The sequence below is a fragment of the Heterocephalus glaber genome, unplaced genomic scaffold (assembly GCF_053883595.1).
Source record: "Heterocephalus glaber isolate CG9 unplaced genomic scaffold, H.glaber_assembly_v1.0 deba00001481, whole genome shotgun sequence".
In the NCBI taxonomy this organism is placed as follows: Eukaryota; Metazoa; Chordata; class Mammalia; order Rodentia; family Bathyergidae; genus Heterocephalus; species Heterocephalus glaber.
The window spans coordinates 51,011,391-51,039,016 of NW_028258317.1; the positions used below are offsets into that span (position 1 = coordinate 51,011,391).

A 27,626-nucleotide genomic window follows, 5' to 3' on the forward strand; every position below is an offset into this window, starting at 1 on the left:
CACAAATAACCTTTGTCTACTTTCTTTTCTGTCATTTCCATTACTAAAAAGGGGCTTTAAAATTATTGCAAAAAGCATGATTTATTTGCACAGCTTCATTTAGTATTTTAGCTAAAACAGTCCCTGGGTTTTGAAAGTGTTAGTCCCTGCTCTCATCCCCAGGTGTTCTAAGCATTACCTGGTTAATGAACTTGCCTCATCAAAGTTCTCCTCCTCTTGGAACACAGATCGGTCACTTAGAGAAAACTTAATTTCCCTAAGAAATAATGTGAAAAATCCTGCTGCTGCTGAAACTCAGGCTTTTAGCAGACACTGAACATTCTGTCTTATACTGAAAAAATTTACAGAGGACTAGAAGAATTCTTGTTCTGTGTTTGGAATCCCATTAATATTACTTGACATTTGGGTATGTGTTATGAAAGTCCTTTTTTCCCCAGAAAGCAGTGGTTCTAAGTGTATCCTTCAATCAGCAGTCATTTGAGTATCTGCTCTTGTCATTTCCCAAATGTGCATAAAGTTGTTATTGCTGTTAATAACTACATTCTCTCTCCAAGTGTATACTGACATCCTGGGGTTACTAGGATAACAGATTGAGACTATGGACAAACTGTTTAGATTTGGATTGCTTCACTTACTATGCTGGCTCTGCCTATCATTAGCACTGCAGAACAACATAGGTGAATCCCATCTACTTGCTTATCACTGTCATACAAAGGAACTAAGCCAGATCCTGCTGCTGTTTTGACAGTAGCATCACCAACATTCCATGATTCTAACTGTCCGAGCATTTCTTCTGTGACTGCTTTTATCTCCTGGTATTGAATGTGGGGTTAGGTTTCCTAGAAAAGCAGCGGTTTGGGCATTTACACTAATGCTGCCATCAAGACCTGTGCAGAATTCAGTGGCTTGTCTTTGTACCATCTCAGTCTAGATTTTGCACTTGTATGATCATTTCTTAATAATTATCCTCTTTGATTTTTCCTTTAGCCTTTCTCCTATCAAAACACTGAGGGATTTTGGTGCAAAACAGTTTATCTTCATAGCCTTCCCTTCCTTTATTTTCCTGTTACAAAATATTAAAGTCATCATCATGTTTAATATGTAACTCTAGTGACAGTGAATGCTTCATAATTTTTATATAACTTAACACAGAATTGATATTTCCATAAAATTTTTTCCAAGGAGTTTCTTATTATAAAAGTTCAAACTTAAAAAGCAGAACATGAAACTGGACATAGAATAACAAAACCAGGAAGGAAACACACTCAAAATACACAAATATGGCAAAAATTTTTGTATTGGAAATGTCTAATTTTTGAACTTTTATACAGAATATAATAGTTTTTTACTATTGTCTAGACCATTTGTTACAACCCATTTCAAAACTGATTATTTGCCAGAATCCTTTAACTTCTCAAATTTTCCCACTAATTCTGTGCAAGTATCAAATTCTTGAGTGGATAGTCAGCAGGTTATTGTACATAACATATTTTGTTGTTTCAGTTTTTGTTGTGATAACAGTGCAAGAACATATGTATTAGTTTTTTTTTTATCAGATAAGGGGATTCTTTAAAGAATCAGTGTACACAGAACTTTTTTTAAACTAGAGGTTTAAAAACTATTTTTCAGTGCACAAATAATTAGAATTAAATAATTTTCACAGCTTTAGGAGTTTGTATTTTGAAAAATAGAAAAATGTAGTCTACATTTATGAGTTATTTCTGCTTTTAAATTTGTGTTGAGGCTGATCATTTTTCTTTGAGCAGGGACTGGTGTCAATCAGAGACAAACCACAACAAATGATTGTCCAAGGTGTCCATGAACTCTATGACCTGGAAGAGACTCCAGTGAGCTGGAAAGATGACACTGAGAGAACAAGTCGATTGGTCCTTATTGGTGAGTGACAAAGGGTAAAATTTCTCAAAAGAAAAAAAAAGACTTGAAAGGGGTATAACACACTTAAGCAGTGTTAATCAGATCTTCTTTTGTAACTAAGCTTATGGTTAATGTATTTGTCTTAATCATGTGATAACCATCATATGAACTTGTTATGCCTTTTACTCAACACAATTCTAGAAAAGTGATTATACTAAATACCAGTTTGGTTTTGAAACTTTAGAAAGTTAGAGGGGCCATCACTCAGTCACTGTTACAGTTTACTGTTTTGTAAATTTCTGAAGATCACCAAGCATTTAAAAATCTGGAATTGATACGTGAATTATGTCATTTTAATAACCATAATATAATCACCATGTTTTGTTTTGCTTGCAGGGAGGAATTTAGATAAGGACATCCTCAAACAACTATTTATAGCTACTGTAACAGAAACAGAAAAGCAGCAGACAGCACATTTCAAAGAAGATCAAATTTGTCTATAACATGGGAGGCATTTATCAAAGGATTGGATAATAAAAATGAGTTTCCTACTGGGTATATTTCAACCAATATTCTTTCATGATTTCTGTTATGAATTCCCGTGTATTTAAAGATGGTATTTATTTTATACAATACATAAAACTTAGTATTATAAAACATTTGACATTCATAAAATATAACAATCTGAAGTTTTTATTTTATTCTTTGGGAGACAAGTGTTCCACAAAACTTTCAGAATTTGTTTTGAAGTTTTATTTATAATAATGATGCTAAACTTCAACATTTTCATTTTGCTTTAGAACTTCAGCTGATTGCAAAGATGTGATGTTATTAACAAAAAAAATTTTTTAAAGCAAATACTACCACTTTTTATTAAATGAAATAAGACTGTCTTGTCCTTAGAGACTTAGAAAGTGGAAAACAATTGAGTCAAATAAAATTATCTTTTTTTTAAATACTCAATACCAAGCATTACTGATAGTATGATGAAACTTCAGCCATTTATTTTGTAATACATTTAGATTCTTATTCTAGAACTTTTACTTTTAAATAATTTTTACTGATAATTGAATTTATCTTGGTTATTGTGAACTTCTTTAGTTTCCAGTATAAGGTAAAAATGTGATAGGGTGGGCTGGGGATTTAGCTCAGTGATTCTGCTGCCTGCCTCACAAGCACACGGTCCTGAGTTTGATCCCCAGTACCAAAAAAAACACCAAAAAGTGAGGAAGTATAAGCCATTTGTAACTATAACATTTGATATAATGATCTTTACATAAATCATTGCTAAGTATTCAGTGAATCAGTTTTGTTCTATTCCTAAAGGCCATGACAGCATAATTATACAGTACCCAGATTGTTAGATAGAGAAAAGTACAAATGGAATTTATGAAGAGCTTTCCCAAACTAATCATTGTTAAATATTGTAGAAGCCTATCAAGTCCTGGCATGGTAGTGGACACCTGCAATCCCAGCTACTCAGGAGGCTGAAGCAAGAGGTTTACAAGTTTGAGTCTAGCCTAGGCAATTTATTAGCAAGATCCTGTCTGAAAGGGCCTGAGGGAGGTGCTATCAAAATGGCTTTCGGAATTTTTTCCCCAGAATTTTAAGTAATAGAGATTTATCTGTTTTGTGTGGTTGTCCTGGTTGGAAGCAGAAGGCAAATTGGTTATTGCAGTTGCCTTCTTTGAATCATTCTGATCTTTCTGTGCTTTTAAAATCTAGCTTCTCTGTACGCACCTAATTATTGCCTCTTGAACCCATTGCCTTAGCTTATGTTTGAGAAATTATGCTTATTTTGTGACAGTGAATTGCTCAATAGAAAATCCACTGATTTTTCAAGATGGATTTGGGCTTTAATTCTAGCGTTGTTGCTTTTTAGCTGGCTAAGTTTTTAATCTGAGATTGGTTTCCTTATTTATAAAGTGGATAATAAAATATCAACCATTCAAGGATAAAATAGGTTTATAATGTACTCAAAACAGCTTCTGGCTTGTATGTAAGTAGAACTTACATATTTTTTTCTTCCTAATTCAGATTTATAATTAATGTGGTCACAATGACAGTAACATCTTTTGACAGATATTAAGTGTCTAGATCTATCTCTTCCAAACCACAAAAAGGGGCTTATAATTAGTTTCCCTGTTTTGGAAGAAATGTTGGAAATAATAGTAATCTTGGGCTGGGGATTTAGCTGTGGTTCCACCGCCTGCCTCGCCTAGTGCAAGGTCCCGAGTTCAGTCCCCTGTACTGGAAAAAACAAAAAAGTAATCTGTACTCTTGAAAATCTGCATTTGTAAGACTCATGAATATTTTTCCTTTAAAATGTATCAAATTAATCTTTAAGTGTTTTTATTACATATCTATTGCATCGACACATTTTTGTCTCAAAAAATGCAAATATTACAGCTGAAATTGGTCTTCCCTGATTCCCTTGCATCATCCATCACTTAGGATTAAGTCAGTCTTTTGTCCCTTCAGACAGTTCTTTTCATTTACATGTACATTGTGTTTCACAAAGTGAATTATTTTCCAAGGATCATAGCCATACTATAGGATGCTTTTTCAGGAAACATAGACACTTGTCATAGGTATCTTTATGGCTTTATTTCTATGTGTGTGTTTTAAATGAAACATTCTTTATATAATAGTTTGCTTTTAAAAACTGTTAGTCTTAGATATTTCTATGACTGATATAAGTCCATCTTAACTGCTGCACAGAACTTCAGAATATAGTATAGAAGGCAGTCATTTTTTTAAAAAGTTTATAGGGAACTAGGAATTTACATAAGTATTAATGCAAGGGTAGAACTAGCACACAGATAAAAGACAGGTTATCACATTGCTCAGTCTGGTGAAGGGACATATGTGAGAAAATAGCAAGCCTTAAGCAGGCTGATAAATAAAGATGACTTTAGGCTCTGAGTGCTCATGCCAGGCACCTGAGCAAAGGTGGCATTTGAAAACTGAATCAAAAGGAGTCATTCATCCTGGCACTGAGGAGGCTGAGGCAGAAGGATTGCATGTTTGAGGCCAGCCTGAGCTACATAGTGAGACCCTGTCTCAGTAACACCCTCCCCTCAAAGTCGTTCATACAGAGCAGGAACAGAGGTTCTCCATAGAGGAACTAAGTCCTATAGAAGCCCCTGAAGTGGGTACCAGTGGGGATGAAGGCAAGGGTGGCAGGAGGTTAGAAAGTGAGAGCATGAGATGAAACTGGAGTTGTAAATTGAGACCAATTTTGTCATTTCTTGTAGGACAGAGTAAACATTTGGATTATTCTTAATACAGTGGGGGAGTGACTTAGGGGGTTTAAAGCCTGGCAGTGATTTGGGTGTGGTGTGGCAGATAAACCAGTTTCTATAATTGAAATTGTGAATGGTGCTGCAATCGTCATGCCTCTAGATATGAATGTTTCTCTAGAATTGATCACCAGCTTGTAGGAATGCACATGTAAAATTTTAAGAGAGATTCATTGCCCTTCCAAATGATATACCTTTTACCTTTATTCAGCAGTGTATGAAAGCATCCATTTCCAAAACCCAGCACATTTTAACTTTTGTCACTCTGAATGACTGATATCTCAGTTTTATTTTTTATTTTATACTGTACTTTACATTGTTTTTGTTCCTTGAAGGGTGTATATTGTCCTGTTCTTATTTTTACCAAAATAAAATATTTCAAATGATCAGAGCCAGAGTTTTACCTGTATCTCCAGGGCACTTTCAAACCTGTAGCTGTCTGGAAGAGGTTTTATTTTTGCAATGTGATGAGGATGAGAGCCATTCGGTTTGTTGCAGACTTGCAGGGTATCATGGTGATCATGATGATCAAGGTTTAGGCATGTTTCATCTGAAACTATAGTTTACTGTGGGGTACAGGATAAATTACTGTATCTCTCTGAGCCTATGTCAAATTGTCTTAATTTTTAGGGTGAAGTGGAGAGAAAACAGACATTATCATCATGAAGTTTAAGTTAGAAAGGTTTGATTTCAGACTAGCATATTAGTTCTGGAACAGCAAAACTATTCAATCTTAGGAAAAAAGTTAATACTATTGAGTGTCCAGTATGTACTAGGCCCCATGTTAATTGTTTCAGGAGCTACGTGGTAAGACTTTTTCTTGGTTCCGGGGATCGAACTCGGGACCTTGTGCTTGCAAGGCAGGCGCTAGGTAAGACTTGTTCTTAAAGCAACACTATGGAATTGATGGTTTAGGACAATAAGAGTTCTTTACTTTTCCCCCGTTTCAAGTGATGTGCCATTAGTTTTTCCAAAGCATTCAACTAAGTTTTCATTGCTACAGCTCCTCATTTTAATATTTGATATATTTGGAATGACAACCCATATTTAGATATAATTGATAAACCATAAAATTGACACATGTAAAGTAATACAATTCATTTTTTAAATTATTTCACAAATAGATAACTATCAGTATCTAATTCCAGAACATTTTCACCACCCTACAAAAACCCCTGTATCCATTTCCCCTTACCTCAGCCTCCACAAATCATTTTCTCTGTAGACTTGTCTATTTAGACTTTGTTAGCCAGCTTTCTGTTGCTGGAATATGCATAGCTTAAAAGAGGAAAGGTGTATTTTGGCTTATAGTTTCAGAGGTTCCAGTTCATGGCTAGCTGGCTCCAAGGCAGAAACATCACGGTGGAAGAGCATGGCAGAGGAAAGCTCTCATCTCATGGCAACCAGGAAGCAGAATGAGAGAGCCAGAGGGGAAGAGGCTAGGAATAAGGATATACCCTTCCAGGTTCCGCCTGCATTGACCTACTTACTGTAACCAGGCCCCACCTCCTAACCAGATTCAGCCATGAACTCATCTCAGGATTCATCCACTGTTGAAGTTAGCAACCCTATGATCTGATCACCTTCCAAATGTCTCATTTCTGAACCCAGCCTTTCGAGAGACATTTTTTAAAAATTCAGATCCTAACACTCCTCACTTACCATGTCTTCAAGGTTCATCCATATTGTAGTATGTATCAGTACTCCATGCTTGCCGGGGACTTAGCTCAGTGTGGTTCTGCCGCCTGCTGCTCAAGCACAAGGACCCAAGTTCGATTCCCGGTACAAAAAAAAAAAATATATATATATATATATATATATATATATATATATATATATTTTCTAACAACCAAAAAAATGATGGTATATGTATCAATACTCCATGCTTATTGCTGAATAGTATTCTGTATGGATATATCACATTTTGTTTTTCCACTCAGCTATCTTGAATTTCCTCTTAGAAATTCTTAGATTCCCCCCTTGTGTTTTAATTTTAAAAGAAAGTTCTAGATTTATAGAAAAGTTGAGCAGATAAGTTTCCTCATTAATACCCCCCCACTATTAACATCTCTCAATGATGTGGCATATTGCAATCTGAACCGGTACTGATACATTCTTACTAAGTCCAGTTTGTGTCCTATGCTTAGTTTTTACCTATTATTCTCTGAGAATCCCATCTAAGATAGCACTTTATATTTAATATTCATGTCTCCTTAGATTCCTCATGACTCTGACAAGTTTTTTGTTTTGATGATCTTTGGTGATCGTTTGGAGAAATGACAGTTACCCGGGATGCTCTTCTATTGGAATTTGTTTCGTGTTTTTCTCTTTATTAGACTAAGACTGGAGGAGGACCAGAGTATCATTTTCATCCAGTCAATAAAGGCACCTGTCACAAACTTGATTTGTGATTATTGATGTTGGCCTTGATTACCTGGCTGAAGTTGGCAGGTTTCTCCAGTGGAAATCCCCCCTCCCAGTAATGTCCTCTTTAGAAGGAAGAGCACTGTGCAGCCCACACTGATTAACAGGTCCTTGAGGGCACAGCAATTACATAATATATTTGGGATTCTGCAAAAAATCCCCCCTTTATTAATTTACTCATTTGTTTTTGTGGACGCATTTACATTTTGGATTACAATCCAACACTATTTTGTTGTTCAAAGTGTCCCAGCTATGACCATAGGGCTTAGTTTTTTCCTGGAACCCCTTTGACATACAACCTTCAGTGTTGGTTTTTGTTCCATTTTGGGTCACAGTCTTTACATCCTTTCACTTGTAAATAACCCAAATCACCACAGAAGTTGATTTTAGGAAAACTAACAATACTTCCTTTCCAAGGTAATCGGATTTCTTTGCTGATAGAAGGAACTGCTTCTTCTGCAGGGGGTTAAGGGGAGGTGCCAGGGAGTATCAGGTTGAATGAGACACCTGTCCCAGCCCTCCTGAAGCTTGCTTTATAAGAGCACACAAATAGTCCTTGGTAAATTTGGGATCCAAACACAAATCTGTTAGGCTCAAACTTTGTGTTTCTTCCTCTTCAAACAGCATATAACTAGAGAGCCTTAGAGGGAGGATAAACATGAACAAAAAAGGCTTTCAAGGGAAGTTTTTCTCTAAATTTTATCCTGGAGCCACTAGCTATTTAAAACTATTTTTAATTCTAAAGGTGTGAAGCTACTTCTTGATAGATTTTGCACTTATGGATGGCTTCTGATGTCTCACTGAAAATTCACGGTCACTTTACAAACATTAATGGAAGATTTACTAGGTGACAAGCAATGGTATAACAATGACATTCTTTTATGCTACATTTTATTGGATACCACCTCAAAATTTTTCCCAAGTAGGTGGATTTCAAATTGTAAATATGTACCACAGCCTAGTATTTTACCATAAGATCCCTATTTATATAACGTTGTGTTCTACTTCAGTGGTGTCACTAAAGACTTTGAACTAACTCAAATGAAGCCAATAAGGAAATCCTGTTACTTCCAAGGATTTAAGGTGAATGAACAGAGCTGCCATCATCCTGCTCCTATACAGAACTATAAAGTTCAAGCCAGTGATACAGCTAATGAGTGACAGTGACACTGCAACCCAGGATTTCTTAATTGAACTTTCAGGGTTTATATTTATTATACTAAAAGTGTTTCAAGTTTCTGAAATGATCTTGATTGAAGAGAGAAAAAAAGGAGGGCAAGTCCTCAAATGTACACTTAGGCACAGTCTTTGGGCCAGTTTGTGAAAACAAGATTTGTGTGATGAAACCAATTTAGTTGGCCGTGACCATTAAGAGGGAGAATACCAGTGATCACTGTAGTGGAAGTATATTGTTTTTTGGAACCCATTCTAACCACATACCCCTGTGTGTGCAAAGTGTATGGTGTATGGTATGGTGTAAGTGTATTCCTTACCGCGGCAGAATGTTGAGAGAAGTTGGAGCATCACCCCTGTTAAGGGGGTAGGGGAAACCTCCTTGGCCCTCCTGCCTTCACGTCACCCTGAACTCCCACAATTTAGTGCTAGGGCACGTCAGCCTTTTCTGAAAACCTGAGTCAGGGAGAGCACTGGGGGCATTTGTGTGGAGGGCAGTAAGGACAATGAGACATTCCTTCTGGCCCGTGGCATAAAGTGAGAACATTAAAAATAATTCATGCCACATTCTGTATAAGGACAGAATCCACCAATGAAAATGGGCGATTAACCATGTATGGAACACGAAAATACCCATTTATTCCCACATGTTCTTTTTCAAACGCCGATATATTTCAGGGCCCCCACTCCCTGCCACGGAATTCTGTCCTCAGGGGAGAAGTCTAAAAGCCAAGGTAGCCATGGTTGGGAATCCTATTTTCCTTTCTTGTTCTATTTGCTCCCTTTTAAAAGCACAGTAACAGTCCAGGCAAAGCTGGGGCCAGTTGGCTGGTTAAACCCCTAGAGCGGAGAGTCTTCCTCGGTGGCACCCGGCGGGTGTGAGGAGGAGGGGGCCGCGCGCCCTTGCCCTGTGGGGTGTTTGCCGGCGGACCCTCACCATTGGACCGCGTCAGGAGGAAGCGACCCGCTCTGAGGTAGGGCTAGAAGGGTATAAAGGGGGGAGTCCAGCAACAGTGTCTCCAAGCAGCTTCAATAAAAGGCAAAGCGAATCCTTGCCGGGCGGTTTGGGAAACAGGAGAAACCAAATCAAAACACTAGCGCTGCGGCTTCTCGGAAACCGCGGGGCGCACAGTGCGCGCCGCAGGTGAGGAGCGGCGCCCGCCCGGTCCCCGGCACCTGCTCTTCATGAGCCTCCCGAGACCTGAACGCCTGCGCTCCGCGCCGCAGCCCAGCCTCCAAAGCTCCGATGGAGAAGATGGCGAGATCGACGTCCTGGGAGAGGAGGAAGATGAAGACGAGCAGCCGGGGGAGGAAGACGAGGAGTCGGAAAGGAGCCAGAAGTGCCTAGAGCAGCAGCGTGGGCCGGGGCCGCCGGGGACGCGCACCGAGGGCGGCGGCCCAAGCGACTCCGCGGAGTTTGGCCGCGAGTTCAAGGCACCGACGAGGTCTGTGGCGGCCTCTGGAGACCCCCCGCAGCCGCCGAAGCCCCCCTACTCGTACATCGCGCTCATCACCATGGCCATCCTGCAAAGCCCGCACAAGCGCCTCACGCTCAGCGGCATCTGCGCCTTCATCAGCGGCCGCTTTCCCTACTACCGCCGCAAGTTCCCCGCCTGGCAGAACAGCATCCGCCACAACCTCTCGCTCAACGACTGCTTCGTCAAGATCCCCCGCGAGCCGGGCCACCCGGGCAAGGGCAACTACTGGAGCCTGGACCCCGCCTCCCAGGACATGTTCGACAATGGCAGCTTCCTCCGGCGCAGAAAGCGCTTCAAGCGCCACCAACCGGCCCCCGGAGGCCACCTGCACCACCCCTTCCCCCTGCCCGCGGCTCCCGCCACCCTACAGTGCCCCCACCCGGGCCTCGAGCTGGGACCCTCCGGCCCGCCGCAGCCCAGGCCCGGGAGCCGCTCTTGCGCTCTGGTGCACCCGCACCCCCTTCGCTACCTGCTGCTCTCCGCTCCCGCCTACCCCGAGGGGGCCAGGAAAGCTGAAGGCACGGACCTGGGGACCCCCGGCACCCGCCTGGCCCTGCAGCCCTCGCAGGGCTCCCAGCCTTGGGCGGAGGGCTCCGGCTCGGCGACGCGGCGCGGAGGTGGGTGCACCTCCTTCAGCATCGAGAGTATCATGCAAGGCGCCAGCACAAGGGCGGCGCAGAGTCTGCCTCAGACGCCGTGGGGCTACTGCCACCTGCTCCAGCGCCCGTCGTGCTTGCTGCATCCCCAGGCCGCTGCCCCCTTGCTGCACGTGTCCGCCGCCGCCGCCCGGACGATTTTGCAGGAACAGCAGCAGCAGCAGCACTGTGCCAGTGGCTGCGCACCCGGCAAAAGCACGCTGCTGGGTCGCCACTTGTCCGCGGTGGCGGCCCTGCTGAGGTGCCCATCGGAGGCTGAAGGCTCTAGGCTGACAGCGTTGGTCACCCCTTCGGGCGGAGAGGCGACCTCGACAGCCTTTTGAGTAGCACCCACACCCACACCTGCCAGCGGGCCGACTCCGCCCTGCGCACCTGGAGCCCGGTGGAAGGGGACTTCCCGCCCCGCCCCGCAGCGCCTACCCACTAGGCCCGCACAGAGCAGCCACCCGTTTCTGTTCGGTACAAAACAGCTACAGAGAACAGTTGTATTCTGTTCTCGTAAACCCGGACGAGTAAAGACCTGGGCCGTCACCTTTTCTTTTCCCGCTTCCGTTGTGGCTTCCGCAGCTTTTCCGATTTGCACATTTCTAGAGGAAATGTGAGTCGGTACTCCGGTGTGGTATTCGAAGAAAAACAAGGAAAACACAATCTCCAATGCAAAGCATGTTTCCCTTTTTTCACTCCTTAGGAACTGCAAGTATTCCAAAGTTAAGCGCAAAAATGCTCAAGTTTCCATGTCTTCCTGAAATAGATATGTAATATAAGTAGAATTTTAATTTCGGAAAGTTTATTTCTTACCTGTGTGTCTGACGTGCCGTGCCGTATCCCATGGGAGAGATGCCAAATGCCTATGTAGAGTAAATAAAATGCAAATACACTGTCGTTTATTTTTTTATTGTGTGCCCTACTTTCTAAACGGAGTTTCTTTTAAAACTTTCTTTCAATCCTCAAATTAAACAATTGTTTTTTGATCATATTTCATTATAGATATCAGAACAACTTGTTTTCAATGCGGCTTTTCAAACTTCCTACTATTTGAGGTTGAAAAGTTGACTTTTAAAATGAGAGCTTTCAGGGCCGAGGGTGTAGCTCAGTGGGAGACCAAGAGCCTGGGGTGGAGGCCCTGCTAGAGGACGAGAGGGAGACAGGGGGTTGGGAAAATCTCTGGAAGAAAAAAATTCGGAAGAACTGGGAATCTATTCCTCATTTATTTTCCATGTTCAAAGACATTTTCCTGGATAAGCTAATGTTTATTTGAGATCAATTTGGGACATGAGCAGGCATTATTTTTTTCAGAGTATTCAGGGAAAATGTGTGTGTGTGTGTGTGTGTGTGTGTGTGTGTGTGTGTGTACGACAGAATTTTCAGAAGCCACTCTAAATGTCGTTCCTCCTCATCTACTCTCCACCCTTAGCTGTGAATTTCTCACTTCAGCGGGGAGGGAGGACACGGAGACTCATTTTTACAGACCTTTTTCACCGCCGCTTTTCCTCTCAGCTCGTTGCGTCACCTGGACACCTCACCTCGGGCCGCCTACAGCGATCCGCACCCGCCCAGCTCCGCGCTCTCCCCAGTGGCCCAGTGGCTCGTGGCTCGGCCTCACTCCTGGTAACGGGGGGGGGGGGGCGCTGTGAGCTTACGACTCCCCTCTCCCTCTTGCACACGGTGCCTCCGTCTGCACAGCACCAAGTGTTCTAAATACAGCCCCCCCCCCCCCCGAAATCGGGCAGGTCTAGGACAGTCTGAGAGTCTGAAAAGAAATCAAGAATAGAGAAGGGTCCTGTTTCAAGTTCTCCACCTGTCCTTGGTTCCAATTCCCTTTGAGTGAACGTTCTCAGGCCCACCTCCGTTCGTGTATACAGTTAACAAACATCCTCCCCGAGCCGGCTACGCCTGGTAGCTGAACTCAGGACAAACCCGTTGGGGCTCACTTGGGGTCTTGAATTCTTCCTTCCCTTGCCGAAGCCTGACCTGCACAGCCCGGAACCGGGGTGACTGAGAATTAGCGCCCGAACTGGGTCTAACCCCAAGCTCCGGATTGTCCCCTAAGGAGACCACATCGAATGATGATTTTCAAGACAACTATCGATTCAGTGGTAGCGAAAAGTAAGCTCTGTTCTCAAGTCCCCTGGTCCCGAAGCCCTCGGGTGGGGCCCGCGCAGGCGCCCGGCCTCACCTCGCCCCGCGGCGCTCGAAGTCCGTTCCAGAGGCCCTGTGTGGGGCGTCCGGCTGCCCCTCGGCTCCTGAAAACCACGTCGTGTTCGCTCGAGGGTCTCCGGCGAGGACAGGCCGGCTGGGTGTGCTCAGAGCTGCCCGCGGGGTTCAGCCCAAGAGCCGAGCGGAGGTCGAGGGGCTGGGTGGAGCAGAAGCTGAGGCAGGGCAGTGGGAGCGAACCCGGGAAAGAGACCTCACCCTCGGTCCGGCCGCAAGTGATTAACAACGCTAATCATAATAATAATGATAATAATGATAATAATGGTATTTATTGTATTTGTTATATTGCTTGGGTTCTTTGGAGACAGGGTTTCGCTTTGTGGCGCAGGGTGGCCTCGCGCTCGGGGGATCCTCCTGCCTCAGCCTCCCGAGTGCTGGGATTAAAGGCGTGAGCCACCACGTCCGGCTGACGACGCTAATTATTAATCGTGGCTAATCATTATCGCCTAGCTCTTTGCCTGCCAGGCACTGGATTGCCCTTTAATTCCAAACACTCAATGATGGAGACACTATAGGGTCCCCCAATGTGTACAGAAGGTGTTTGTACTGCAGAGAGATTGACTCTTGCATCTCCCTAGGAAAACGCCACCGCGGTGCCGTGGGAAGGTCACAGTCAGGCCCCCACCGAGTCACGCCCCAACCCATGCGGAATTAGGCTCGACAGAGGACAGCCGGGGAGAAACCCGAGGAGGGTTCCGTACGTGATTTCTTCCCGCGGATTTGTGTTCTGTTTCTCCTCGTGCCTCAGGTGCCCTTCAACCCGGCGCCGGCAGAAGCCCGGATTCTTCCTCGTCTGTCCCCGGCGGCCCTGCTCCACTCCAAGGTGGCCGGCGCCGCCCTCCTCTCCCGGATCCTGACGCGCGGGGCTGCGGGACGGAGCCGCTGCGCGCTCCAGGTCCCAGCCGGAAGCGGAGTGCAGGTGGGAGCGGAGGAGGCAAAGGAGCGTCCGGGGCCAGACGTATCCCGCGGTGACTCTGTATACCAGGCTCTGTATGGTACCCAAGAGGAATAGTACCTGCTCACACGATTTGGGAACCCTTCACCTCTGCAGAAGGTAGACAATCTAGAGGAACACTCAATGTAGGAAAAAAATAAATGGAATCAAATGAGAGTAAGAACAAAGCTGTCCGCGCGATCAGGCACATGGTGTCCTCTAAAATTCCACACCTGTCCCTGATCACATTTTGTTGGAAGTGGGGGAGACTCATAGTTCGTATCTATCCCCCACCCCACATTTGGGGAAGATGTTTAGAAATTTCTTTCCACGTTAAATCAGATTACAATCGAAATAGTAGTCTTGCTCTAGTTGCGAAAGTTACCATCTTGTGATTTCTAGAGTTCAGTCTTGGTAGCTGTGTTTTCCTATCAGCGCTGACATTATTTAAATGGGGTTTAAAATTCATCAACTCCATATTCACTACTAGCTGCAAAGAACTTATATGGGTGATAGCTGATAATATTGAAATTCCCCCCCCCCAAAGAAAAGAGAGATAGGAAAAGGAAAGGGATTCGAGAATACATTATGAAATTCAGTTCAATCTCAGTTCCCTGTTGCCATCTACCTTGACATAGTAAAGGTTTACCTGGATATAAACTTCACTGTCTTATTTGTTCTTAAAATACAGGATATGTTTATTGAAATCAGTAATTAAGAATATTTGGGGGCAGTTATGATTTAGTGAAGCAGTCTATTCCTAAATCTAGGCTGAAGGAGCAATGCGAGATTTTCTTTTTTCCAGATACTATGATTTTGTTATGTATAACGGTAACTGTATTTAAAGCTATATTATGGTTCATAGTTTCTAAAATTAAGGTGACTATTATTGTATTATCCAGAGCATCTTTTGTATAAGAATAAATTGTACTATGTTTCAAATGTTATTTTTCTTTCACTTTTAAAACTCATTTTTTTAAAAAATAAAAACTTCAAATGCATAGGTTGAGAGATTTGAATAATTAACCCCTGTGATAATTATATCATATATTATGATATATTAGAGCGTAATTAATCCCTTTGCTGGGCCAACCTTATTTCATCTTTACCATCTGACAGTCCTCTCCCCACTAGATTATTTTAAATCAAATCCAAGATATTCTATCATGTAGTTCATAAATATTTTTGAAAATCTAATAGATGAGAATGCCATCATTGTAGCCACATTCCCTTATCACTCCTAAATAATTCATTGATAGCATCACTTTATCCTGGTAATATTTAAATGTCTTCAGCTGTCTCCCAGCTGTTTTGGTTCAAAGTTGGGTAGTTTGAACTAGCATGCTCTTGAGGGTCCGTTCATCACATTTAGGGTTGATATGGTCGTAGTCCTTTTGAGGAGACTTTTCTTTTCTTTCTTCTTTTTTCCTGCATTTTGTTGAAGAAACTATATGGTTTGTCCTGAAGAATTTGGCATTCTATATTTTCTGACCACTGGTAAGGCTTAAGGTATGGCTTCTTATTTATACTGTTCCATTATCGGTAGTAGGGCAAGTGTAGGTCTAGGAAAGCTTATGTGAAATTTCCTTAAATGTAAATATAATATTTTCTTAAAACTTTCAAAAATAGATTTTCATTTTTGGTATATTCATAGGCATATAAAATTGCCAATCAAATATTTCACCCAAAAATTTAATTTAGTTTTATTTTGATGAGAAGAAAGCTCTTTATCGCTTTAAATTTTTAGCTGAAGAATCAAGGGGATTTTATCTTTCAAAATTTTATGTTTTATATTGTTTCGTGTTTTAGAATGTAAAAGCTAAAATGTCATACTTTTCAGTGAGGGTCAGGGATAGGGTAAAGTCCCAATTTTCTGCTTATGAAAAAAATAATTTAAGGTAATTCTAAATTAATGAGACTAGCATATGAAAGAAATCAGACTGAACAAAACATTGACTTGACAATAAGAAATAAGTTTAATAAAATGAAGGTAGCTAGCTTTTTTGGCTCCGTATTACTTTAATGAGTATGAATACTAAATAAAATTTCCATTCTTCTATTGTACATGAGGCTTCTGTGATTTCAACTGTCTCATTATGCAGTTATTTGCCCAGGTTTCTATGTGTACTTATCTGGAATCTTTGGGAAAGTAGAAGTGAAATTGTCTTCATTTTTATATTTCAAACAGTTCCTGACACATTGTTAAAAGTACACAGGCAAATTAAAAATTTTAATATTAGTAAGCATGTAAATGAATGATATATATAGATAGATGGATTTATACGATATGCATTTAGATGGATATAAATATTATTCACATTAACAATATTGTTTAAAAAGTGTTATCCATTCAATCCCTGATACCAAAAAAGAAAGTGTTATCCACATTAGAACAAATAGATTTTAAGAAAGGCTGCATTTGTATGTTATAAAGCTGATATTAATATGTCATAGTCTTTAACCATTTAATACTTTTTTGGTAAGTAGCTGATGTTATATGTAGTGTTGTTGAGTATTTTTTATTTTCTTATATTTTTGGATTTACTACATTCAGCACTTAATGTCATGACAATGTTATATCATATATCATATCTGTATATAATATATGCAAATATACTTTGATATATGTAACACATTTGACATTCAATAGCTTTGAAGCATTAATCCTGGAACAGATATTTAATTTTTACTAAAACTATGTAAATGCCTACTGTAAATAAATAGCTTTTGTTTATTGAAATAAAACTTAAATTATGCTTCCTTGGGGACTAATCCATTTTCTGAGGATAGATGGTGAGAAGTTGAGATTCTTTGTATAGAATCTGTGTGGTATACATGGTGATTCTGTTGCTTACTAGCTCTGTGACCTGGAGCAAGACACTTAAACTCTCCAAGTCTCAACTTCCTCAACTATACAATGGTAGTAATTATAGATTTTACCTTGTGGGCTAATTGTGGGGATTACCTGAAATCATGTATGTGAAGTGCTTAGTTAGTAACTGGTATACACCAAGGGCTCTATAAATGTCAGCTATGAGTTACTCATGGTAATAAGGATGATGTGCACCTAGATGGTGGTGGAGTCCTGCCTGACCTCCCTCTCTGTGTTTCCTGGTCATCTTCACATGGTGGGCATTCTTTATTTCCTGCCACCCATGGCCAGAGTACAGGGCATGCTGTTCCATTCAGAAGGTTGCCAATGGTAGGTTAGTTTAATTCAGCCTCTGATATGAGGGACAAACCATATGTACATCACTTCCAGGGACCAACATGACTTATGGGAGAGATCTTCTGCTTACACAGAGGCATGTACTTGCCTACCACTAAAGACCAGTAGAATGATGTGAAATAACTACAACCTCTAAATCTGAAAGAGGAACATGTAGAATGAAAGATGTAACTTCCTCTTATGAAAACCTGTTTCCTTTCTGTCCAGTTTAATTTTTACTTGATGTCTTGATTTATTTTCCATTTATTTATCCAGAAAATGTTGACTGAGCAATTACTCTGTGTTAGGTACTGTGCCGAGAACGGGGAATACAATGGTGAACAAGACAGATGCATCCTTTGCTTTGGGGCTTGGAGTCTGGCCTTGGACACAGACATGAAGCAGGTAACTGTAAAGTCATGTGATAAATGCTATGCTAGGTAAACCCACGGTGTAGCAAGAGCATGTAGAAAGGGACAGGGAGAGGCAGGGACTCCGTGGAAAGAGCCACTTAAGCAGAGTCCTAAAGGTTGAGGAGGAATTAGCAGGTAAGAGAGAGAGGACTTGAGAGTCCAGATGTTTTAACTGTGAGGCTTCGCTGGTGGCTTATCTATTGAGGCACTGGATTTGTGCAAGAATATGAGTACTTCTCATAAGTAAGCCTAAGCAAGTCAGTGATGTGGTTCCATTTGTGCCCTGACCAAGAAAGGTCCTGGAGAGGCAAGGGGACCTCAGCAGAAGGCTCACCAGATACCTCAGGGCTGTGGACGGAGTGGCAAGTGACCAGCTGGAGTAGAAATTCATTTGCCTGCTCAGTAAGCTGCAGGCAAGACTTTGCTGGCAATTGAGGGGGTGCTTCTAAAAAACCCACAGAAGCATCAAGAGATATTACCACTTCCCAGATGTAGAGGCATCAGTGCTAAAGCCCATGATAAAGTAAGTAAGGATAGCAACATAGCTTGGTAATACAGAGCTAACCTAGCAAGTGTGAGGCCCTGGATTTGTTCCCCAGAACCGCACAAGGAAAAAAAATCAGTCAAGCAAGAACTTTGCTCTCTCCTTACCTCTTCTAGAGTGATTTATCTTACTGATATGTCTGTGCTTGAGAGGTGTGCTGGGATTTGGGACTTTCCATGCTAAATCCATGGAGATATGGACACTGGAGGCTGGGGTATATAAGTTATATGTGTGTGTATAAAACATATACACGTATGTATTACATATATTATATATATAATTGTATACATATAATGGAGTTTTGTTTTTGTTTTTTTTTAATCTCCTGAGGAAATAGGAAGTGAAAAACATTTCTCCAGCTAGCTGGAGCCTGTGCACAGCATTCCTGGCTGCTTAGTAGGCTGTACCTTGCATTGCCACTGAGGAGGCCCTGCCCAGCTGTAGCATGGACACTTTCTGCTTTTGTCCTCTGTGTTCATTTAGTCCCCTGAGCCTGTTGCAGCCCAATACCCAGTGGAGAAATGTTTTTCACTTCCTATTTCCTCAGGAGATTAAAAAAAACAAAAACAAAACTCCATTATATGTATACAATTATATATATAATATATGTAATACATACGTGTATATGTTTTATACACACACATATAACTTATATACCCCAGCCTCCAGTGTCCATATCTCCATGGAGGAGTTGCTCCAGGATGCCCATGAGTATCTAAATCTGCAAGATGCCCAAGTCCCTTATATAAAAAGGCCTGACATTTGTACATAACCTAAACATACTCTCCTATATACTTTAAATCATCTCTAGATGGCTTACGGTAAATAATACAATATAGATGCTCTATAAATAGTTGTTATATTGTTTAGGGAACAATGACAAGAAAAGTATCTGTATGTGTTCAGTACAGATGCAATTGTTCCTGAATATTTTCCGTCCACAGTTGGTTAAATCCACAGATTGGGAACCTACAGATATGAAGGGTAACTGTATCATTTTCCCTTCCCTCATTAGAAAACGGCCTCCTACTGCTTTCCTACAAGCAGCCTCTGCACTGTATTCACCACCTTAGACTCCTTTTTCACTGTGCTGCCCAGAAATTACAGGGGGAACACATTTCTCATGGCATGACCTTTGAAATTCTGCCTCTCTGTGCTCAAGTCAGTCCCCTAACTGTCCCAGCAGAGCCACGCTGACCTCCAGCCTCCAGTGTCCATCCTACTCCATCGTCATCAAATCCTATATGCCTTTCCAGCCTCATTCACATGTCGTGGGCCTGAAGGCATCTTCTGTGGTCCTGTGGATCTCACTTTCTTGCACAATGCTGCAGCAAGTAGAAACCGAGTTTTCCCATATATGACTAAATAGTTTTATTTTATATTATTCCCTCTATTTCACAGTTGCTAGCCCCTTCTCCCTGTGATGGCTTTGTATTATCTCAACTTAGCTAAGCTGTATTTAGATTTTCAGCTATTGTCTCCCGATGAGGTTCAGGTTAAGCCTGGACACAAGAAAATTTTACTCAAGAATTGGAAAGTGGAAGTCACACAGCAGCAGTACTGTCTGAAGGTTGGGCATGTTTTTATGCATCCCATCTTGGGGAAGTGGATCAGCAGGTAGATCCATTGGTCCCTGGCTCTATCTGATCTTATTCTTCACCCCCTTCAGGTTCTGGGCTGGGCATGTACTTGTGCAGCTCTGTGGCAGGGAGCACTGACTTCTTCCATGGTCACCCTCAATAACAGTCAGAAAGAGGCTCTCCACAAATTAGTGATATTTATTTGGGAGGCTGTGGTCTGTACTTCCATTTCAGCCATGTAGTATTTGAGGAGCTAGTACAAGTTCTAGGCAGAAATCCTCAGGAGACAGTAGGAAATGAAAAACTAGAACTGGGGAGAGTGTTGGGCTGGAAGGTTTGGGAGTCATCAGTATGGGGATAGTGGGGAGCTAATGCTGAGATGAGATCACAGCCAAGCACAGATAAAGTGAAAGGACCCAGGGGCACCACACGGCAGCAGGGAGCGGTGAGATGTGAGATTAGGAGCGGGTGAGGGGGCCAAGAAGCGTGTGGGAGGAGAGCTAAACGGGGACCAAACAGGTAGAATGGGACCCAGAAGATCAAATAGAGACTGGATTTAGCTCTAATGGGTTAGAAGTGGAAAAAACTAGGACCAGAAGTGCCTGAAGGGGTATATTCATTTCATAAGTACTCCATAGCAAAGTACCAGAAACTGAGTGGTTTAATAAAAAACCAGTTGTTGTATTGTTTCATAGTCCTGCAAGCCAGAAGTCCAAAATAAGATGTTGACAGTGCCACGGTCTCTGAAGGCTCAGTTTCTGGAGAAACTGTTTCATGCCTTTCTCTGAAATTCTGGGGTTGCCTGCGTGTCCTGGCATTCCTTGGCTTGTGGATACATTGCTTCTGTCTCACCTCCATCATCACCTGGAGTTTCCCCTGTGTGCATGTCTGTGCTTCCTCTTCCTATAAGGACATCAATCAGCAGATTAGAGGCACACCCTTAACTAATGAAACCTGCAGCAACTCCATTTCCAGGTAAAGGCACATTCTAGGAAGACATGGAATTTTTTTGGAGGGAGACACTGCTCACCCCAGAACATGATATAAATAAGTGGCAAGGAAGATTACAGACTACTTTGAATAGGAAGCTGGAGGAGATAGGGTTAAAGGGAGAGGTTTTTTATTTCCCTAGATGGAAGAGGCGTACACATGTTACTATGTTAAATAAATGAAGGAGCCCTAGGGATGGAGAAATTAAAGATTCCAGACCAAGAGTAAGTAATTGATGGCCCCAGCTCCCAGGAGTCTTGGGTCTGGAGTGCAGGTGGATGGACCCACACAGATAGAAGTAGAGGGCAGGAGAGATGTGTGCAGGTGCAGATGTGATTGAGAAGGGGGGTGAGTAGCTGAGAAGGGTGAAGCGTGACCATGCAGCTCCATGCACACTGAGGTGCTCAACAAGTAAATCAATAACAGATGTTAGTGGGAGCCGCTGAAATAACAGCCTGTGAAATCAGCGCCACTCCATGACTAGAGGATTAGTTAGAGATTCTGGCCATGGGAACCAAGAAGAAGAGAACAATCTGCTCATGCTGACAGACTGGGGCTTTGGGTGTGCAGTTTCGTTGTTAAGTGGAAACAGCTCGAGAAGTTCTGAGAGAAAGCCAGAGAGAAGCCTCAAAATCAAATGTACTGTTCCCTGCTTTGAGTGGAGCCTCTTGCAGCAGTAATGCTGTCCTCCATATAATGATTCACATTTGGAGGATTCCCGGAAAAGGGCTGAGGAGTAAGAATACAGCCTCAGCACTGAGATCTAGAGAGAATTCTCTGAGATAAGTAGGGCCATGGTGGAGGAGGTAGATTTAAAAGGCCCCCTGCTACTTCAGTGCCAGCATGGAATGCAGTTCATCAAGAGCAGTTACTTGGGTGCTTGATGCAGGAAGATTGCAAGTTCAAGGCCAACCTAGGAAGTTTAGTGAAACACTTCTCAAAATAAAATTTAAAAGGGGGCTGGGGGTGTAGCTCAGTGGTAGGAGCCCTCCGGGCTCAATTCCCAACACTGAATGGGGGTGGGGAAACAAGATCAGCCTGGATCCAGTGTTACCCTTCATTTTTCCAGAGGCCTGAATAATACAATCATGCACCTCATGACTTTTGGTTAATGACAGTCCAAATGTGTAAGAGTGGTACCATAAGATTATATTTCCTAGTGACGTTTGTTTGCTTCTGCCACCATATACTTAGGAGAAAAGCAGGAGCCGTGCCTGGGCAACATGACTTTCTGGTCATCTTCTTACTTCTTGCCAGACTTCACGACTGTGGCTAAAGGCTTATTATGCCTCAGGCTCTTGGCCACTGGTCAGAAAGTGATTTAGCAGCATAGGCTGAGACTCAGTGGTATTTGGAACAAATTTCAAATATTTAAATGAGTAAATGGTTATACTCCATTTAATAGGTCATTCAAAACAAAGTGGTTTTTCATCTGGATGCACACTACAACTACTGGAAGCTCTTAAATATTCTGATGCTGAGCCCCTTTTCAGCCAATTCCAATTACTTTTCACATGCAACCAAGGTTGAGAGTCATCAGTTCATCTCTTCAGCCAGAGCACATTTTGCATGAAACTCATCCTGGTTGGTCCCATGAGCATATTAGTCTCCCTGGATATCAGAGCAGATGATTGGCAACTTCTGCTCTTGCAACTTTTTTTTTAAACTTTTCTGTATTATAAGGCTATGAAAGTCTCAATTAAATTTTAAAAACTTCTTTAAATGTATGAGAACATATTACAGTATTGTTTGAGGCAAATCTTTTTTTTTTCTTAAATTCTTTTATTGGTACATTTTAGGTATACAATATGTTGACATTTATCATTGGGTGCTTGTACCTGTACATGATGTATCTTGGTTCTTATTTTTATCCCATTACCTGTGCGCCCTTCACCCGCTTCATCCTTCCCTATTTACATAGACTTCATTTCCATTTTTTTTCTTTTCTCATAATTTTTCCTTTCCCTTCTTTCCTTTCCCCTTCCCCTCCCACCACCCCTACCCCTTTGGACCTTTTCTTCCTATTTCAAATTATCAATTATTCATTTTAATCATTTTAACCCTTATTTACACTTTCAGTTTCTCACACTAGAGAAACTATTTGGTATTTATACATGTGTGTCCTATTTATTTCACTTAAGAGTATGGCCTCAATATGCATCCATTTAGCTATAAATGTCTCTAGTTTCTTGTTCTTTAAGGCTGAGTAGTACTCCAATTTATTAAAAAACTCACATCTTCTTTATCCAGTTTCCAGTTAATGGGCACTTGGGCTGTTTCCAAGCTTTAGCTATTGCAAACTGTGCCACTATAAACATGGGTGCACATATATCGCTGTGGTATGATTCTTTTAATTCTTTGGGGAAGATCCCCAGCAGGGGAATAGCTGGGTCAAATGGGACCTCTAATCCTAGTTCTTTGAGGTGTCTCCATACTGATTTCCACAGTGGTTGCACCAGTCTGCACCCCCACCAACAATGAAGAAGTGTTCCCTTCTCCCCCGCAACCCCACCAGCATTTGTTACTGGTTGATTTCTTGATAGCAGCCATTGTTTCTGGGGTGAGGTGGAATCTCAGTGTTGTTTTCATCTGCATTTCTCGAATGACCAGTGATGTTGAACATTTTTTCATATATTTATTTGCTGCTTTTACTTCTTTGGCTGAGAAATGTCTGTTCACTTCAGATGCCCATTTTTGAATTGGGTCTTTGAATTTTGGGGGTGTTTGAGGCAAATCTTGACCCTATCATAGGTGCTCTTGAGACTCACTTCTATGTGGAAATGAAATGAGCCTTTGCCCAAGTGAGAATTTTAAAAGTAGCTATCACTTCTGGAGGGTCTATGTGTAATTAGCATTGCACCAAAATTTTTCACATATATTATTTAAAATTCTGGACACAACCATACACAGTTGTTATTATTAACAGCTGTATTTTACAGGGAGGGATTTGGGATCCGGAAAGATTAAGCAAGAACACACAATCTTTAATTTTTAGATTTAGGCATTAAATCTATATCCATGAATTCAAAACTCCTGGTTTGTCTTACTACTCAAGCAACATTAATGCAGGGCAAAGACTCCTCCTGACCTCTGACCTGAGTCCTGACTTTCTCTACTTGGAGCGTAAGGCTCATGGCTTCCTGCTCACTCAGCAGTGTCCAGAGGAGCATTTTAGGCCCAGACAGGCAACCATGTACTCAGCAAAGGCTCTCTTGCTCCCTTGGGGGTTTGTGAGAGACTGTCTAATGCATATATTTTCTTTAGCTTCCTTAAATCCTCTCTAGGCTAAATTATATCCTTGCAGGCATATCTCTGATCGTATCATCTTAGGTATAACTCCAGAGAAAGTTTTATAAAGTAAACCTTGGCTTCCACTGGTATTGAAAACCAGCCCTGAGTGGTATTACCAGGCACTCTTCCTATGGCTAAGGCAGGAAGCTTGATGAAAGCTTCTAAACAAGATCTATGGGGTTGGGGTGGCCGAGAAATGATTCCTCAGAGTGGGCACAAGAATAATTTTAAAGGAGAAGGGAATGTCAGTTTGAGGCAGGATACTAAGAAGTGAAAACAAATGGCTGAGGGCTCAAGCTCGTTTCAGAATCTGTACAGGAGAAGGGCTCAGGGTGGGGCTTTGGTGTGGAAAGTTGGAGGGCTGGGGATTGTCTTGGAGCTGAGCTTATAAAACAACCACATCATTTTGACTTCCAGCATGTATTTATTTCAGGTAGCTTTGGCAAAGACCAGGGGGCAATTAAGGGAATTAAAGTCTTTCATTTACCTCAGGGCCCCACCATTGTGAGAGACAGAGTTGAAAATGTATAGAGTCATTTATGACATCAAGATGTTTTGGTTGAACAGGCAAGAGGGAAGTTTTGATAACTAGTATCATTTACACAGGATTTCTGTAACTTTAAAGAATATATGGTTGAAAACATATTCCATAGTGTTTATTGGTCTCCCGTTATAGGACCTATCTAATAAAATCCTTTTAATTTCTATTTTCTGGTTGAATAGGGCAGTTACTGCTCATCCATTCTCAGGTTCTAGTATTTTCTCTTCTTTGTTGATGATTTTCTCTCTCTTTTGTCTCTATGGGTTTATATTATTAAAACAACTTCATTTAGTGGTTTGAGGAGGAAGTTGAGACAATTCCACATTTTTCCATAGGACTTTGGATGTCTTTTATGGTTATGCTCTGTATCTGGATATTTGTGTTTATCTCTTCCCTGGAAGAAACACCAAGTTCATGGGCTTGTCTGTGAGTAATGCACTGGGCTGGGCTTCTTACTGAGTGGCTGAAAGATAACAAGTTCTGGGAGATGAGTACACCACAAGAGGAGTTTCCAAATCAGATCAGACATCAGGAGCAAGGAAGCTTAGACAGGAGTCACAGGTCAGGAAAAGAAGCCCAAGGAGGGATGCAGCTAAAGGGCTCAGGATACAGAAATCAAATCAGGGACTTCAGGATGTCCCTGATTTATTTACTCTTATTGGTCAGAAGATACACAGTCAGTACTGACTTCTAGTCTTTTGACTTTATTGATGGCATGAAAGTTTACTCCCACAACCATCCTGTTTCCACTTCCGGTTTAGTATTTAATAAATTACCCAAGACATTTAACAGTATTAAAATTAAGCTTTGTGTTAGGTGATTTTGCTCAACTAAATTCTACTATAAGTTTTCTGAACATGTTTGAAGTAGACTAGGCTAAGCTATATTTGGTAGGTTGGGTGTCTTAAATGGACTGCTGATGTGATATTTTTAACTGGGTTTCCAGTAAAACAACCTCATTGTAAGTCCAAGAATATCTATAAAGTGACTTACAGGTTCAACGCTGAGCCAGGCTAGTTTTAAGCCTTAGGGTTGGCACATTTACGGGTGGGATCCATGCTTCCATGGAGTGGGGCTTGAGGGGAGGCACAACACTCAACCAGATCAAAGGATTGATCCTAGTCACCTTAGGAAAAGACAGAAAAAGTTAACATTAAGTAATTTTTTTGGTGAAAAATTTTTGTTAGAATTGAAGCAGTTACCAGTGGCTGCCTGTGCACCTTGGTAGGTAGCCAGCAGGGGTCCCCTGACTCTGAGCAGTGTGATTTCCTGGAGTGTAGTATGCAGTAACAAATTCCTCCGTGGGGTCCAATCCCACACTTGTTCAGATTTGAATCATAGGATGTTAAAGCAGAAAGAAATCTTTGAAATCTTATTTTTTGGGAATGGTTAATGGAGTTCATTACGAGGTTGATCTCTGACCCATTGATAGCGGCTGCTAAGGGGATTAAGTTGGGGAGGACTGGGAGATCTTGTCTAGAGAGAAGGAGAACCATGGTCCAGTAGAGTCTAATGGGTACCAGGGTGGTGAGTGGTCATGCTTGTGGCAGGACTTCTGCCATTCCCGTTCTAATCTAACAATTTTATATGTGAAGAAACCATGGATCATAGACAAAAACCACTTGTAGTGATCATTGCCCGCCTGCCACATAAGTTGCCTTATGTACAACTTATGTCTCCAGTCTCTAAGACAGTCAGCTATTTCATCACTGTATGACATAGCTGGGTTTCCCAGTTCTTCCATATAATAAATATTTATTGAGGGCCCATTTGTTTTCAGCATTGAAAAAGGACTCAAAGATGTCTTGTCCTTACTGGCCTTACATTTTAGGGAGGAGATGTATTAGCAATTATTAGGAGAAAGTGGAAACTTCCTGCTTTCTGGAGTAAAATAAATCACAACAAAAGGAAATTTGAGACAGATGTCTAACATAGAACTATTTGGGGATGTCTGGAGCTGTGTGGAAAGCACAGGATCACTGGAGCAGCCATCTCCTAGAATTTTCATGGACTATGAGGCATCCTTGCTGTCCCTCAGGCAGGTTGAGCTGTTTTCCCCCTCAGAGCCTTGGCTCGTGCTGATCCCTTTGCCCGGAATGCTCATCCCCTGGAAATCCAAATGGCTATTTCTTCACTTCTTTAAATATCTGCCAAATATCACCTTAACAGAGAGACTGTCTCTGGCATCTATAGCACAAAGTAGCACATTTTCCTACCACTTACCCTGATATATCCTTTATAGCACCTCTCTCCACATGCTGTATCATTTATGTTTATTGTTCATCTTCCTCTCTAGAACATGAGATCTATGAAATCAAGAACCTGACTGCTTATTGATGAGTTTGCAGATCCTAGAACAATGTCTGGCCTTAGTAGGTGCTTAATTAATAATTTCTGAACGAAAAGTGGAGAACAAGGAGACAGGAGGAAGCGAATATATGAAGAGCATTGAGATGGGGTGAGAGAATAAGAAAGCAATGGATCCTAAGGGGGCTCACTGTCCAAACAGAAGTCCAAAGCAGTCCAGAAGCTTCCTGCAGGTAAGTGTGGTGGAGCTGATGATATCCCCTGTAGTCTGGGAGCTGATGGATGTCCTTCTCCAACCTGCTCTAAAGACAGGAGGAGAATGGGCTCCTCCTGCTGAGCCACAAGGTCACTTCAATCCTTCTTATTTATTTCTAACCTGCATAGTGTTTCACACATTTTTTTCTTCTCACCTGTCTCCTCCTCTGCATTTCTAGCTGCTATCCAAGCTTACAGTTTAGTGAGAAGTGAAATTATATACAGATCAAAGTAGGTTTCCCATATGTGAAGGCCACCTTTCAGAAGAAAGCTCAATTTGTTAACTCAAATTATTAGCAAGTTAAGAAGGTTTGCACCTTTGATGTTTTTTACTGTTGAAGCATAAAATGTGTATTATTTCCCTGGGATGAAAATTATAATAGCTTTTCAGTCACTTCAAATTTTATTAGACTATCACTTTTTTTTTTTTCCCGTACTGGA

The 27,626-nt window shown here is 41.7% G+C and overlaps 2 protein-coding genes and 1 long non-coding RNA gene across 16 annotated transcripts in view; all 3 read left to right on the forward strand.

Moving 5' to 3' along the window:
* Window positions 1–5,563, forward strand: part of Zng1a (Zn regulated GTPase metalloprotein activator 1A) — a 58,634-nt gene extending 53,071 nt beyond the window's left edge. For 13 of the 14 annotated variants that reach the window (XM_087184075.1, XM_087184076.1, XM_004838195.4 and 10 more), the window contains 2 exons: window positions 1,767–1,896; window positions 2,272–5,563. In XM_087184075.1, coding sequence (XP_087040201.1) covers window positions 1,767–1,896; window positions 2,272–2,378 — 237 coding nt within the window. In that variant the 3' untranslated portion in view covers window positions 2,379–5,563. Of the gene's footprint in view, window positions 1–1,766; window positions 1,897–2,271 lie in introns of those variants that run through there. The other variant, XR_015440111.1, reaches the window with a different exon arrangement.
* Window positions 5,564–7,065: 1,502 nt separating this feature from the next.
* Foxd4 (forkhead box D4) lies at window positions 7,066–11,242 on the forward strand. The gene is given in 2 exon segments (XM_087184078.1): window positions 7,066–10,787; window positions 10,789–11,242. Coding segments are annotated over 2 exon segments (1,188 nt in total). The 5' UTR covers window positions 7,066–9,959; the 3' UTR covers window positions 11,149–11,242.
* Window positions 11,243–13,660: 2,418 nt separating this feature from the next.
* Window positions 13,661–27,626, forward strand: part of LOC147825953 (uncharacterized) — a 44,271-nt gene continuing 30,305 nt past the window's right edge. Inside the window, exons 1-2 of the long non-coding RNA XR_015440112.1 lie at window positions 13,661–14,176; window positions 17,573–17,669. This is a non-coding gene — a long non-coding RNA (uncharacterized LOC147825953). The remainder of the gene's footprint in view (window positions 14,177–17,572; window positions 17,670–27,626) is intronic.